Source organism: Empidonax traillii, unplaced genomic scaffold (assembly GCF_003031625.1).
Source record: "Empidonax traillii isolate 1590-97213 ecotype Southwest subspecies unplaced genomic scaffold, ASM303162v1 scaffold293:size840699, whole genome shotgun sequence".
Classification (NCBI taxonomy): Eukaryota; Metazoa; Chordata; class Aves; order Passeriformes; family Tyrannidae; genus Empidonax; species Empidonax traillii.
In genome coordinates, this window is record NW_020955486.1 from 264,157 (window position 1) to 280,702 (window position 16,546).

Here is a 16,546-nt window from a genome sequence, read left to right on the forward strand (position 1 = left end):
AAATCAGAAGCACCACAATGAAAGAGAGGAAACCACTGAAAGATAGAGCATGACCATTCCTATGTGCTATGTCCTACTGAGGTAACGCCGAAGAGATTTGTGTGGAACCGGAGATGGGGTTTAAATGTAGTCTGGAAATAAAAGAGAGTGGACTGGGAAGCAGCACAAGGATAAGAAACTGCATTGCTTATCTGCGTTGAAGACGTTGTTTCAACTAATGTTGGTTTTGTTTGTTTGTTTTAGTTAAAATGAATGTGTTGCCTCGAGCGATCCTACAAAGCCCACGGGAGCATCCCCGGTTTGTAACGCAGCCTGTTTGCCCCCCATTAGACTTTGCAAGGTATGTACCTCTTTCCTTTCAAAGCATCATTTTCCCTGTGAATAGCTTCAATCAGCTGTGCCGAAGTGACAAATTATGTTTGCTTTTTTGCAATATTTAAGACTACAAAAATCAGAGGCAAGGAAATTCTCTCTTAGGAAAGTTTTAGAATTAAAAGAAAACGTGTTCTGTTTAAGGTATATATTTTATCCTAATTCTTCAAAACCCCTTTAAAAGCCATAGAAAATTGTTTTCATTTAGCATTGATACAAATGTAGGTCATTAAAAATGTATTTATTTCGATGAAAAAAACCCCAAGATTCTTTTGTTTCATTCGTGCACAGTTTTGCAATTCTCAAAATATAATTAATAAAGCTATCTTGAAAACGTTATACTGTACTTAATAGCTGAGAGAATTAGCAGCAGTGCCATAATATAATCCATATTCTTGCACGTGCCTATGTGTCTTCCTGTTCCATTGCACTCATTTCCCATTTTTTGTCCCCCTCAGTGAGTACTGGTCTCTCAGTTTCTTCTCTGCCCTGCTATTGTCTCCATTTCAGAAAGAACTGTGGTTATTTTCTCCTTCCTCTTTTTTTTTGTTTCTTTTTTTTTCCTTGATCCTAGCAATCCCCTTAGCCTTTGGCTGAAAGTTCTGGGACATCAGAGTTAAGCAGCTGCATGTCCATATCTAAAAGCAGTAAGGATCCATAAACATACTATCCAAGTGCCCAGTCTTTCCAAGGGGCTCAAACTGAGACGTGTCTTACCATTATTTTGAGGTTTTTTAATCTTTTATGGCTGGAGCTGTGTTCTGCAGCCATCACTCTTTCCAGTAACTGCATTGCTGGAGAACTCATTCCAGAGGGAGCTAGGAGGCTTGTTCAAGGAAATGCTTCTGCAGGAATCCTATTGAGGCTGTGCCTGTTTGCAGAAAAGAAATGTCTGATTCTATAATGGCCTAGACCACGCTGCAGGTGCCTAGTGATGAGAACAAGACAAGCTCTGCCATTTTGTTTTATAAGACATTTTGAGAAAGCTGGAGTCTGAGTTAATAGCATAGGATAGAAAGTTGTGTGAGAGTTAGTTTGGTCCTTTATGCGACTCCATTCCATTATTTGATTAAAAAGCAGATGTATTTATCATTGAATTTATTTTAGAAAAAAAAACCTAGTATCTGTTTTTTTTTTCCTGTGTAGATTGATAACAGAAACAGTTATAGGAAGACATGGTGAAAATGTTAATTCTGGGATAGATGCCCATGGACTTAAAATATATTTATCTTTATGAGTTATTTTAAATTAGATAGGAGCCAATTTACAGGTGAAGTGGACTTTTTTAATACAGTGTTTATGAAATATAGTGAGTCATTATGGAACACTGGAGAAATAAGGCTAAAAAAGCTTGGAAAAAGCAAGTGACAACCCATGGAAGAAAAGAAATGCCTCTTAGCCAGTGCTATCCTCACCTCAATTCGCTGTGAAGAAACAGTGTCTATTCCGAGTCACAGTCTCAGTTCTTCACATAAATTAATTGCATTGTTTTTAATTCTAATTGCATATAACAAGCCATTTTAAATAATGATGGAATTTTCTAGTGAGTTTTTTCCTATGTATCATCTGCCTGCCTTTTCTGTGTTATTGTTACATTAACATCATTGATAATAACAGCCAGGATGAGATAAATATTTATTATTTTCATGAAGTTCTGTTCTTTTTAATGGGTGACTGTGTTTGAGGTTGCATCAATCCAAAACAGGTTATTGCAGAGCTGATGTAAACAGTAATTACTTTGCAAGTTTTTGCTTATGTTGTTTGGATTTTTTTTTCCCTTGTAGTTGTCTTTCAGCTTGAGGGCATAACCAATAAGAAATCAGAAATTTATACCTTGGATATAAGGCTGGTGACATTTTAAATTGTATATGCTTCTGAGGGCTTTTCCCATTATTTTTTTTTTTTTAATGAAAATACTTTTGTGAAAACAATGATAAGGCACCAAGTTTTCCTTTGTTCTGGTTTGAGATGGTTTTTAACTGTAGTGTAGATAAATTTGCACCAAGATGATAGTGATGCTTAGGAATTGTCTATTTTAGTTGACTGTTTCAGTTTGGAGGTTTGGACTTCCATCCCACCAAATATCTGATGTGTTCTCTCTATGCTACTGATGTGAAGAAATCTCATTTTTGGAACCTTAAACTACAAGGGTCACCCAGGGTTTTTATTGTGTTGTCTACTTGAAACTTCATATTTATTTGTCCAGAAATACTGGTTTTCAATTTTTTATTTTACCTCATATAAACCTATAGTATCTTACCTCATATAAACCTATAGTATCTTGAATATATTTTACATCAGTTTAAAATAAACAATAATTTCCTTATCTTCATGATCCAAACGACATTGCACATCTCTCTAAATTGTGACTATTTTGGTGTTAAAATTTTGATTTTAATGTTTTGGTATTGATTATAACTGAATTTTTATGGCCATAGCCATGAGGTGCACATTTAGCAAGATCAGCACAACTCACGTGGACAGTGTTATATAAGTGCAGCCTGGAAGCACAAGCCTCTGCTGGTGCCGCTCAGCAGTAGCAAATTCTGGAACAGATTTAAATGCACTGTTTGTGACGGAAGTTTTCACTGTTACATTGTTTTAAATACAGATATGTCAAAATATCTCTGCTTTGCTTAGCTATTTTGTTTTCATTTAAATGAACTTCATGAAGTGTCTTTGGTATTCTCAGAGCAATAAGGAGCATGGTGCTTATATTAGCTAACATTATGAAAAGAATTTACTCTCATCACTGTAATGAAAGACAGCAATGTAATACAGACAGAGAAAGAGGAAAGTAATAGATTTATGTGGAACACTAATGTTGAATTTCTTTTATCTCTGAGTGATTAACCAGACAATCTTTATGCTCTTTTACAGAAGAATAAAAATAAATTCACATTAATTTTATAAATATAATATCCTCTTCACTGAGGATTTCAGATTCTATTTAAATACACTTTATGGTCAGTAAGTGCATATTATCCTTTGAAGGCATTTCTTGTGTATCAGAGTGGAGATGCAAAGAGATGATGGCTGAAGTGAAAGGTGAAATGATGCACAGTTCAAATATTAAAATTAGATCCATGCATTCTGAAATTTGCTCTTTATTTTAATACCCTTTGGATTACCCCCTTAGTGGACCATCTTTTACAATATGCTGATCAAACTGCGGGAAGTCGAGTAGTATTAAAAGATTGCATTGTACCAAGGATAGCATTTGGAATTGGATTTGGTAATTTTTTTATTGATTTGTTTTCTTTTATTTTTTAAAAATTTTGAAAAAGTTAAATATGAAATAGATTGGACCACTCTGGTCCATACTGAAAATGCAAAAATGTGATGGTTCTGGTTTTAGGAAGCAGTTTAAATATGGATAGCTTAATCAATTATTATTGATTTAGCTAATACACGGTTTCTTCTAGTTCAGACTGAAATATCAGATAACCAGATCTTTTAAAGCTAATACCATCTCTGTTTTCTTTTAGAAATAAAGATTTGAAATAGCTACAGACCAAAAAATTAAAAAGATATTTGTATGTGTTTATAGAATGTCTGATATATTACTTTGTCAATATTTCAGTATTTAGCTCTACTTGGCAATGATAATATATTATACATGCTGCAGAAGTCTATGTTAGCACCTTACAGTGTTTCTTTTAATTTTTTTCATTTAAATTTAGGATTCATTTGATCAAAGACAAAGATGGCATAGATGATTATTTGGCGAAGAATATCAAAGGGTTGTCAAAACAAGAAGCTGCAGCGTAAGTTGGCTTTTTCAAGGCATTTTAACATCCATAAGTTTATTGTTTCCTTTGTTTCTAGTCATCATAATCATTTAAATTTAAAGTTCCCTAGACCCTACCCTTTTTAGTTGAACTTGGCATTTAAAAAATTGAAGTTGTTATTAAATAATGATGGTTCATTTCGCCTGATGTTAAACATATCAAAGAGTTTAAATATCTCCTCGGTTTTACTAATTTGGGTATTTACCAATTATATCACATTTGTAACATTATTGTTAAAATTGTGACAGTAATTATATTTAAAATTGTGCTGCCTTTTTGTTTTGTCTTCTTCTCTTCTTTTTTTCTGAACCTTTGTGAAATATCTCCTTTGGGGTGGAAGCTGAGTGTACCGACATACACATTCTTGTAATTTTGAATTACTATTTAGCCAAGCCCAAGTGCTGACTTCTGTGGTAAAGCATTTAATACCCCATTAGTTATTTAAAAACCCAATGAATGAAAGAAATCTAGATAACTTTTGATTTCTTACAGCTGAGGTATTTACATTTAGAAGTTACAAGAGACTGTGACTGACTTACTCTTCTGCAGTCTTTTAACAGATCTGGGGTTCAGCACCATCAAAATTAATGAAAGAATTCTAACAAATCTGGATTGCTGGTTGCTTAAGTGAGCTGATTTATTTATTTCAATATTTAAATAATAAAAGGATGCATATACAAGGGCTCTAGGCACCTTAACAATTAATATTGCAAGATCACCCTTGCCACATAAAAACGTTCTATCAATCAGACAGGAATTCGACCAGCTAGTTTCTTGCAAAACATGCTTCTTTTCTACTTCCTAGCCTAAGAGTGCCTTTCCTAGGAACTTTCAAATTAAAATCTAGAAAATTACCAAATTTTAGTTTAGAGGTCGTAACTTTAGTGGTGTCCTAAAACCATAGCATGTGACACTCAGCCAGCAGACACCCTTTCCTTTTGTGATACATGTCCAATTCACTTTTATTTTTACAGTGGCAACATGATGAAGCTAATCAGTGTTCTGACAGAGAGTACAAAGATTGTAATGTATCTGGTTTGATGATCTAGGACAGCAATCTGGTTAAAGCAAACTCATACCCCGCTTCTTTTATTTTTGAGCTCAGTCTAGGTTCAAAGATGGTGGACTAAAGATTAGTTCAGTGATGGGGTTGGGCAGGACCTTCTCAGTACATCATCCAAGTGTGTGCAAAGTTCAGTTTGTTCCTTTGTTGCTGTAGGAGAGACTGTTATTACGGTCACAGTCTGTGGGAGAGAGCAGCCCAACAGTGTCAGGGAAGGGAGTAAGGTGAGGCAGTGGGAAGTGCCCTGTTGCTGCTCTGTCAGGGCAGGTGTGACATGGCATGTGGGACAGTTACCTTTGATCACACTGCAGTGCTAATGCTGCTGGGTGTCAGAGCTGGTGTAAATACTCCCTGCTTAAAGGGAAGGAAACAAAGATTGCTCGGTGACTACTCGTTTCTGTAAGGAACAGATCCTTCCTGAGCTTTGTTGACAGAGGTCCTGTTCCCTGAATTAAGGGTGGTGTAGTTGCTCTGTGAGGAGGGAAGAAGTCTCAGACCTCAGGGAGCAAGCAGAGAACTGGGTACACTTACTTATTGTCACCCTCGTCCCACATCAGCTCTGCAGGGCTGCTCTGCTCATGACACTGCAGCAATTGGTGCAGACTGACTTGCCTTCTCAGGGAGCTGTCTCAGTCTTCAGCCCCAGTGGGCTTCTACACTGCGAGGGACAGGAGTGTTCTCCCTGTGGTGATTACACAGGAAGTCACTGCTATTTTAGGAAGGCCTTGGGGCTTCAAAGTGCATTTTGCAGTGCTGATTTGATCGGGTCAGCCTTTTTCTGCCATTAAAAAACCCAAATGAACAAAAAAAAAATGCAAAAAGTCCTGTAAGACTTTTCTTTTTATATCCAAACCCTGAGTCTGGAGGTCATGGAAAGGGAAACCAGCAAGGACATCCACAATGAATTGAGAATTTTATCGTCTGTTCTGCAATGCCTACACAAAGCGGGGTACAAATCCCTTACAGTTTTGTAATATGCTGTTTTTCAAAGTTATCAAAGTTATCAAAGCCTTTTAGAAGATTAAACTATGTAATTAAATATGTATTAAAATATGTATTCTGGTTTATTTCTATGGAGATTTTTAAAGTACCTCTTTTAAAAGGTTATGTTCATGTTCTGTGTATTTAATTCTTCTTGGAATTTTAGCTTTTGATAATAGGACAGCAGTTACAAAATTTATCTGTCTCTATATGTAGTTTACTAATGCTCTTCCATAAACCTCATAAAATCATGTGAGAGCAAAAAAATGGTAGCAAACTAACTTCACAGTTATATTAGTACTATGCTAATTTATTTAGAAGAAACTAAACACATCAACTGTAATTTAAAACCAATTTATAAAGTAAGGGAATGCCATATCTGTAAATGATCTTACTGAAATCAGTGTAATGCTTATGTCTCAGCAGACAATTGATGTTTGTGTTGTTTTTTTTTTTTAAATTACGAGAGATGGCTTATGATATGCTGTGTAAGGTTTGGTTTTTTTTAATATTGTGTCCATTCCAGAAGTAGATTATTACACTTCTTTATAAAAGGATTGCATTTTCCTTTTTTTGCCACCGAAATATCTGTACTTTTGTTAACTTAATATGTCAGTGACTATTTTGTTGAGACAAGTTTTTGGAGCCATACTTCTGCTTAATATTATATACCCTTTTTTTTTATGTGTATGTTAGGCAGAAAACAAATTTATTATCTTCTAAATTAAGGAATGTCTGGTTAGTATCACGTTTATGGAAACAAGCCACATTCTTTAAAGCTCTTCCTTAAAATTATACCCTTCACAATATTCTTCAAATTTAAGATAAACTAGCTTCTTCATAGTTAAAGGGGTAAAAAGGTTGCAGTTATTCTTGTATTGTAGAGTATTTTTTGCAAACTTCATCAAAACAGAAGAATTTCAGTAAGTGTGCTCATGATATAATCTCTTTTTCTTTCCTGTGGAAAAATGTGGAGCTGCTTTTCAGAGTTTTTTTGTTTGTAATAATTTTTTTATCCCGTGTTGATATGATAGAAGTGGGAGAAAAAAATAGTGCTTAAAAAAGGTAGTACTTTAATGATATTAAAACAGGATATTACTTTGTTTTTTCATTGATTTTGTTTTGCTTCCTTCTCAAAGACCTTAACTTGAAACAAGAAGTGACTGTGGTGCAAGAAGGTGGAAATGGAAAAAAAGTAAAGTTTCCTGTTAATGCAGAACGGGAATGCTTTCTTGCCACAGAACTAGGCTTCTGTAAGCTTCTGAGGAGATTGGCTGACTCCAGTGGCCTTCAGTGTGCTTTCCCTGGTACCTTCTGTTCTTAGTCTTGACTCACCAAGTCATCAAGGGCTCAAAATCGGATTGTAAAATTGTAAAAATTAAAAATAGTCCTATGACCGAACTAAGAGTCAAAAAGTTCACAGTGAACTGTGAAGTAAAGCATTTTTTATCAAGATATTGATTCCAGGGTTGAATCTTCAAATAAGTTTGGGGCCTAGAATGGACTAGAATTTGATATTGTCATTCCTACTTCCTGATCTTTTTGTCAGGGTCAGAAAGAACAAGTAACAATTCTCTTTTCTTCATACAAATGAAAATTGTCCAAAGACGACCATATCATGCAAAAAAAGTTAAAGACTAGAAAGAGAGACTTTGAAATCTGTTTAATGAGAGGAACAGCTTTGCTCAGCAGTAACAAAAAAATATTACATTAGTGATGTTACTAGATGTATTTTCAATACATTTGAATTGGGTGATCGAGTTCTACTGTCCTTAAGACTCTGGTAGTCAGATGACATCTAAATTATTACACAGAGATGGTAAAGACTGTAAAGATATGCAGAAAATTGGTATTTGTGTTTTCTGTCTCCTGAGTTGTGGATTGGTGTGTTATGGAAAGCTTGCCTTGGTAAATTTGTGTCAGTAAAGACACGCTCTGATATGACCTTTTTCAGGCAGGAGAAAATATGCATTCTGTCAGATGTTTTTGAAATGCAGTGAGTTGTTCTGCTTAGAATTCTCCAGTGGTTGGTCCACTTCAAGATTAGCTGGAACAGAAAAAGGCAAGTGGGCTGTGACCCCCAGAGCAGTGGTCGGCCATCTCTGCTAATACTGGGGATGTCGATCATTAAACTACTTTCCACATCGTACAGTACAAAATAAACATGAAATTTTTGCTCTAGCAGTGATGACTGATGAATATAGTAGCAATGCCTTGCTTTCATAAACTTTTTCTCCTTCCCTGCAGCAGAGCAAAGGGATTTTCACCTAAGGTTAACTGATCCAGAGGACTAGGTTAATCATCCCATATAATCAATGGAAATAATTAAGATGAAGTAATGCCGTTAGTGGAGCTTCATATGTTAGGATTCATACAACCACTTTAGAACAAGGTAAATGTAACTTTTGAAGCACCTATTTTTTCCCATTGCTTAGAGAGAGAGCTCAGGCGACCAGCTCAGATGTAGACGTGTAGATTTGCCACTGAATCCCACACTGGAGAACTATGGAATTTTGAAAGCTTTAAAAAGGGTGGAGTAGAAGTCTTAGAGTTGTGTCCTCTACTTCCTGAGGCCATGATGGACTATTAAGCCTTACTATTAGATTGGGCTTCTTCTGACGTTGTACTCTGTTTATAAGGTATTTAAATCACGAGAGTTTCAGTACTCAAGATTTATTTGCTTCTCTATTTGTTAATTTTCTAGTCTTTTGCATTGATGGGCCAGTTCTTTAAGGAAGCAGAACACAAATAACTGATTGTGGATTGGATAAATCCATGCTTTTTAGTAGCTGTCACCCCTATCAAATAAATCAGTAAGGTCACTTTTTGCGTGATCCATGAATTCTTTTGTTCAAAAAATAGATTGGGACCTTTTTTCATTGACACCATATTGCCATGTTTTTTTTTTTCCCAACCTGGTGCTTTGTAGTTTGAACATGCTTAATTTAGGCTTGGGAATTTTGTGTTGTAAGGTGGATCTGACCATTTCTGTGTTATTAAGTGAGGCTCTTGAGGGATGGGGAAGGGACTCTGCCAAGAAAAAGTTAGGAAAAATATCTTGTCAGTATGGAATTAAGACAAGGAAGTAAGAGGGGAGGCTGCTGTTGCTAAAAAGCTTGCAAAAGGCAATTTCAGACACAGGCAGATAATATGTAGGTGCAGATTCTGCGTTTCCTTTGTATTTCAGTCCTCGATTGCACAGTATTTGCTTCTAGTGATGCACTGATTTGAGCTGCTTCCATTTCTTCTGTGTATAACACTATGAAGACAGGGGGAGAAAGGAGAGCTCAAGGCAGCTAAAGAAGGATGTAGCAGCAAACAGAGAAAGAAATAAACTTCTTTCCCTTTCATGTTCAGGTCTTAGGAAGATTTTGCTCTTCTTCCTGCTGTCAATCTTTGGATAGGACCTTATGACCCTCTCTGTTCATATTACTCTCTTTGAGAACTGGTGGAATGATGTGTCAACTCATTTACGTTTTATGGGGGATATTTCTTCACTTTTAGATACTAAAAACTATGGGAAAGGGTAAATCAGAATAAAAGAAATGTATCCTTTCATAGTAAAAGAAATTTTAAATTAAGGCACTCTATCCCAAACTCCCTGCTGGTTGTGGAAAGGGAGATGGCACAAGTCACTTAGTGAGCTAGATGATAAATTTTAAATTTCTTTCACAATATTATTTAAATATGTATTTTTTCCTGTCTGAATAATTCCTAACAATCTTGCTTGCCATGACCAGGATTCAATGTTTATTAAACAACTTTCAAAAAGAGATTTTAGCACTTAGAGGCATACATCCTTTTTGGTCAGATGAATGATCTCTGTAAATTTTGGGCCTGATAAGCATATTATTTACTGTAATTAGGCAGTGATCTAAAGAACAGAACTGTATAGGAAGCAAAGAATTTGCCATTCCTAGAGAAACTTCTCTGCATTTGTGTAATGTGAAAGGTTTTTCTTGAAAAGGTTAAAAAAAGTTCTAATCAACTTCTGTACATTATGTAGAACTTCATTTTCTAAACTCTGCAAAAGAAAGTTTCATATTTAATGGGAAATCATGAATTATTCCATTTATTATCTACTTCCTCCTTTCAAAGACATGATCTGGATAAAAGGCGGGGTGAATAATTTCAAAAAATACAATACATTTTTAATGGGAAGGTGCAAGCTACAGATTCTCATGACTATTAGCAAGTATAGAGGAAACAGAATTTTACTTGCAAAAACTCATCAAACTCTTGCAAAGATAAAATACATGACATACTTTAATAAAGAAGAACACAGTGAGCTGAAGTTTTTCTTTTTTTATGTAACTTGTTGTTTTTACTAAGTTTGGTCTTATGGTTTTCTAGTGCTTTCATTTCTCGATAGTTCAACAGTATTTAGTACTGAAGATAAGGTACCAGCAATACACAACTGACTTCTATTTTTAAAATACTCCATAAAGGTGAAGCATCTCTAACACACACACACACAAAAAAGAGTCTAAAATAAAGACGGTCTAATCTGCCTCTAGTACAATCAAGACTTCCTAATAATTTTCACAGTGAAAATTATTCTGCCTTCTGCATTGTGTAAAATCCTCGCTTTTCCTTTCCTCTTAACCTCCATGTGATCTGTTTATCCTTAGACTCCTGAGTAAGTTCAGCTGGGGACTTGAATCAGAGATATCCTAAACAAAAGCAAAAACACTGTGGGAATTGTTCATAGCAATACTGTAATAATGCATAGCCTTGTATAGGGTTTTGTGATAATTCATAACATCAGCTTGAGAAGATACAGAAAGTAAATAATGATGATTATCTGTTTTCAGATATTCACTGTGAAAGAAACTTGCAGAGAAATTTAACAACTTCTTTGATATTGTGCAAGTCAAACAGAAAGGATTTCAAACTGAGATGTTTCTAGCTCTCAGCCCACTAGGTCATCTCTGAAATAAAAGAGAAAAGTTGAAAATACTTCATTTTGATAAATAATAGGCAAAAAATATGGTGAGAATTACTTTTTCTTAAGGAATGTTATTAATTTAGAAAGAAAAGCAGAAATATTATTGAAGATAATGGGGGTATTTTCTGATTATGCTTGAAATAATTGCAGGTGTGTGTGCTTTTGTATGATGAACATTTTTATAAGGTCAGCACTTTCATCTTTATTTTTAGTATTTTCTTTGCATTTATGTTTAGGGACAGAATGTTCCAAAAGTTTATCGCTAAATTTGTATTTCCATTTTCTGGGTTAACGAGGATTCTTAATTATTACAGTACTTACATCCATTTTAAAACACTTTTTTTTCTGTGTCGTCCTTTGATGTTTATAATTGATTAATTTTTCATTTTATGTAGCTTTGAACAAAAGGAAGCAAGTTCAATATATGTGTTCTTTGCAGGCTCCTACTGACAGGTTATGCCTCCCCCTTTGATTGCATGATTTAGGTTAAAGCGTGGTTTGACAACAGTTGGTGACTGTGAGGCTGTAGATGGAAAATACTGCATTGCTTATGCTGAAAGTTATTGTACCTATATATATATGGTATAAAGTACCTTCTTTTTATATATGCTTTGTTTTCATCTTTATAATAACAGTTCTGGATACATAGCTCCATAAAGCTTTTCCTATTTAAAAAATTTGAGTTGTTGTAGAAGTCAATTTCAAGTTATGTTTTTCTCCTCTCATGAGGAGTACAAATATTCATGCAATATTTTATAATTAGAATAGAAAATTCTTTGTATAACATTTGGGGGGTTGGTGGATTTTATGCTTTATATACTTTGATAATTTGGAATACAAAAGCATGCACCCCAACCCAGTATGATTTCATTCACAGCCTTAGCAGTAAAATATTCTAAAGTGTAAGCTAACAGTCTATTACTACTTAATGGCATTTACTGTACTGTCATATCTTTTTTTAATGACATTACTATAGTCTACAATTTAACATATTACCATCCAGTAAATATTTCATTAAAAGGAAAGTATTTAAATGGATGGTCTTTAAACCGGGATTAAAGAGCCTGTGCCCTGATGCAGTTCAACAGCCTTGTGTCTGTAGCAGTACGTGGTGAAAATGTGCTGAGTACCTTGACCATCTGAGGGCTTGTCTTCCCGAAGTACTTATGTAGATAAATTTTCCCACAGAACTGAGGCACTCACATGACTCAGATACATTTTTCAGTGAGCTGTGGACCTACTTCTGGTGGATTGCAGCCCACGGTTGTGGCAGTGTAGCCCTCAGCAGTGTGAGGACATGGTTCACACCACTCTGACCTGGGGCACTGAAAGCAGTAGGCAGATCTTCAGCTCCCACATTTGCCAAGTATTTGCTCAAGTGCTTTCTGTGTTCAACAGTTCCCTGCAGAAATTTTAACTATATTTTAGATGTGGGTCACTAACAGTGTTGTAAAAGTGTTCTTGTTTTTTTGGCTGTCCTGCTATAATTAAATAATAATTCCTTTTTCAGTTCTTAGGCAAAGCAGCCTGAAGTCATAAACTCTTACAGCATGTTTTGCTTTTTTTTGTGTTTTGTATAGTATATTTCTTTTTACTTAATGCATGTATTTTTCAAATTTTAGTGAGGAAATTCTGGTGTCCCCCTGTTTATGCTTTGTTTGTTTGCACATACGTTAAGCAAAAAGTAGCAGTGTTCACATACTTTATGTAATTTTAATTTATTTGTAGATTTATAGACAGGAAATGTGAGTGAAGTAAAATAAATTTGTTTAAATGAACTTAAGAAAAAATTTCTTGATTATTTTTTCATAATTTTGTGATGCTTATCTAAGGCATTTATATCAGTCATTGACTTGCCAACTGCAGAAGGAAATCCCAGTTGAATACAGTTTTTAAATATTATAATAATTGGTAGAGTAATTATTTTACACTGAAAGTACACTTTAATATTTTATATACTACCGTTGTTTAATCCATGCCATTTTGTGCTTTACAAAATGGGATTGCTCCAGTACATTTGTATTGTAATCAGCAGCTAGAATTAACCAGAAGTACTGATTAAAACCTACAAAATCTTAATATATGAAACCTGATATTAAATATATATATATATATATATACAAAAATCTGTCGTCTAAAAACAGTAGATTTTTGGACTTATTTTGCATGCCTGTAATTGGCTGCACCAGACAGGAGGCATGGAGAATTAAGCTCATGATAAATGATTCTGTTATGCTATACTGACTATTTTGATTATTTCTAGCACCAGGACCTGCCTCTTGGCTCTTAATTTCTTTTTTTTTTCCCTTTTCCCTCTTTCAATGTAAAGGGTAGAATTCAAATAGCCTTATTGTGCAGGATTTTAAGGTAAAGAGAATGTTGTATGGTGCTGTCTTGATCTCCCAGCATTGCATAAGAGTCTCATAAAAGTATAATACCTTAACATAGGAAGGTCCTTGGGACTGGAGTGGGGTAATTTCATGAGCCTCGCTGAGGGTTACTATTTATTTTGCCCTGGTAAAGGCAAATTAGAATCAGGTTGCTGTGATTCCTCAGCATGACTCTAGATCACTTCAAAATAGCAATTATAATAATAAAAAGAAATCCATGTAAGAAAATTTCATAAGTAGCTCTGTAGTTTAAGAAAAAAATTAAAATGCCTGTAGCAATATACAGGTACTCTTAAAGCACACTGTTAACAGCAGCAGGGCCCTTTCCAGCTCCCAGGTCCGCATTCAATAAGTAGCTCCTTCCACCCGTGTGATATTACACAACACAGAACCATCACCTATAACATGGTGCCACTAAAATGGCAGCTTTTAACTTGTGGTGGTTGTTGAGTTGGTGCTAAAAATTCTTGTGACACACAACCCACCCTGACACAGAGAGAGAAGCTCATCGAATTTTTCAGCACTAGATGACAGAATATTGTATCACAGAAACTGCTGATGTAGGACAAGTGCATGGCATCTCACCAGATCCACTTGGACCTCAATTCATTGTGTTCTCCAGCCTGTGTAAATAAACATGTAGCAACATCACAGGGATTTAGCAGTGACAGAGATGACTGTCCAGGCAGAGGATTCTCAGCCTTGGCTGAGTCTATGATAAGCGTTGTGGTTCTCATCTGTTGAATTTCATGGATTCACAAAAAAAAACCCCAACAAAACAAACAAAACACCCACACACAAAACCAAAAACCAAAAACCAAACAAACCCAAACAAACAACTCTGGTTTGAATTAAACCCAGATTAATCGGTATCTTTGTTTCAACCATAAATATAGAGATATGTTCCCGAGTTCGTTAAGAATTAGTTTGCTTTTAAAAAAATCTGAAATCTCTTTCTGCTGGCGCGCACACACACGTTCATCCGAAGGGGGAAGAGGACTTCGCGTTTACATTCACGTCACGGTTCAGTTTTAACATTAAACACGGTTAACATCTCTAAGCCCTCTGCTCGTTCTAGTTCGGCTCCTTTGCTCGCTGGCAGGCGGCTGGGCGGGCAGACGAGCGTGTCCGTGTCGCGGTGCCCTGTGCGGGGGCACGGCCGGGGGGGGCCCCTTTGTTCTGCCGCGCTGCCAGCGCCGGGATCCGCGTGTCCTGCCTGCAGTTTCCCACATTTCCAGTAGATGCCCCCAGAGACCATTAAACCCCTTGAACGGCTCCGCTCCAACCAGAGGAAAGAGCAGTCTTTTCCCATTTCGCTCCTGGAAGTAACATAATTGTCCAAACGAAACCTGAAGTCGGCGCGGACGCAATGCAGAAAAACAAACTCGCTTGTTCACTAGTAAATCATAATTTATTAGGTTGTAATGTTCAAAATGTTTGGTGTAAACTAGCTCATTAATGTAGTAGGAACATACCATTAACCGTTGGATTTTATAAAATAAATCATAGATCATAGAATATCCTGAGTTGGAAGGGACCTTAGAAATCAGTTATTTGATATTGATATCGCCAATCAAGTAATCTTTTGGTTATCCAAAACATGAGGTGCTCTGTTTAACCTCGTATTTCACACTCTTTATGACATCACAGAAAGCAGGATGGAAAGGGTTTTGAGGATTTATAGTTTATCACAAGGTATCACGAGAAGTTTACTGCTGTCACCTACACCATACCTCTGTTCAAAAGAACTGTTTTTTAGGGGAAAAAAAAAGGACATTGGAATTTTCATCTGGAAGCACTTTGTAACAATTTCAGAATTCATTGCCACATCAAGCTCTCTTATATGACACAAATACCATTCATCCCAGTGATATCATTAATCTCTTGCCCTATTTTATTGTTTGTGTGTGATCAGTCACTTGTGCCTTATATATTACAGAAACTTAAGGAAACAATTGTAGTAATATTTTCTGTTTGTAACTGAGAGATTACTTTTATGTTTATGCCACTGAATTTGAAGGGTTATACAGTAGATAGCTTCACTGCTTGTGTGCTAAAATCAGTTCTTTTTACCTCAGAAAAAAATGTGCTCTGTACTGTATGATTATTTCAGCATTATTTCAATGTCTTCCTTAATTGGGATGGGATTTATTAAGAGACTATTGACACTGATTTTTAAAACTGATGTGTTTTACTAGATGCTTTGTTTCCCTTTATTGGTTTGCTAATAATGCTTTCTAGTGGGGAAAATGTGCTTTGAATTCAAGTGAACAGTCTACAGAAAAGAACATGTTACACGGGCACAGTTTTTTCTATTTATATGAATCTCAATGCTCTGCTCAGTGAGTATGCAGTGAGTGATAAAAATTAACTGAATGATATTTTGGTTAGTCACTGTTAAGATTTTTTAGCAGCACTTCTTTGTTTACTTCCAATACATCTAAAGATCTAATGCATGTACACATACAAACATATATAGATCCCACTGTATAAATAAATATGCAGGTATGTGTGCCTGCTATGCAGATTGGTATTCCACTGCTATCAGTTATATTAATGTAGGATCCAGTCCTAGGCCTTTGGAAGTTGGTAGGAGTTTTTACTTATATTCTTCAATCTTTTGTTAGTTAGATAGGATTTTAAAACAGGAGAATAAAAAAGAAGAAAGTATTCTATACAGAGTAGAGAATACATTGCATGCTATTAGCATAATATCTTCACAGTATTTTTAAGATCTATACGCTGCATTTGCTGTATGTCAAATATAACATATTCTGCAAAATAAAATTTAAATGTTTAAAGATATTTCCCATTTACTTTTCTAAGGTAAATGTTGCAAATGTTTTCTGGTGCAGAACAGTTTTATCTTTTCCCTTGACTGTTTGAGCTATGTGTGCTTTTCAGTCTCAAAAACCATCTCTTTATATATTAAACATAAATTCAGTACTATCGAATCTATATCGTATCAGGATTATTTAATATTTTTATGTTTAGCTCTGCA

At 35.4% G+C, this 16,546-nt stretch overlaps 1 protein-coding gene across 5 annotated transcripts in view; it reads left to right on the forward strand.

The window, feature by feature from the left end:
* TTC29 (tetratricopeptide repeat domain 29) overlaps positions 1 to 16,546 on the forward strand; it is a 196,076-nt gene that overhangs the window by 71,527 nt on the left and 108,003 nt on the right. For all 5 annotated transcript variants that reach the window (XM_027890662.1, XM_027890658.1, XM_027890657.1 and 2 more), the window contains exons 2-3: positions 244 to 340; positions 4,056 to 4,139. In XM_027890662.1, coding sequence (XP_027746463.1) covers positions 249 to 340; positions 4,056 to 4,139 — 176 coding nt within the window. In that variant the 5' untranslated portion in view covers positions 244 to 248. The remainder of the gene's footprint in view (positions 1 to 243; positions 341 to 4,055; positions 4,140 to 16,546) is intronic.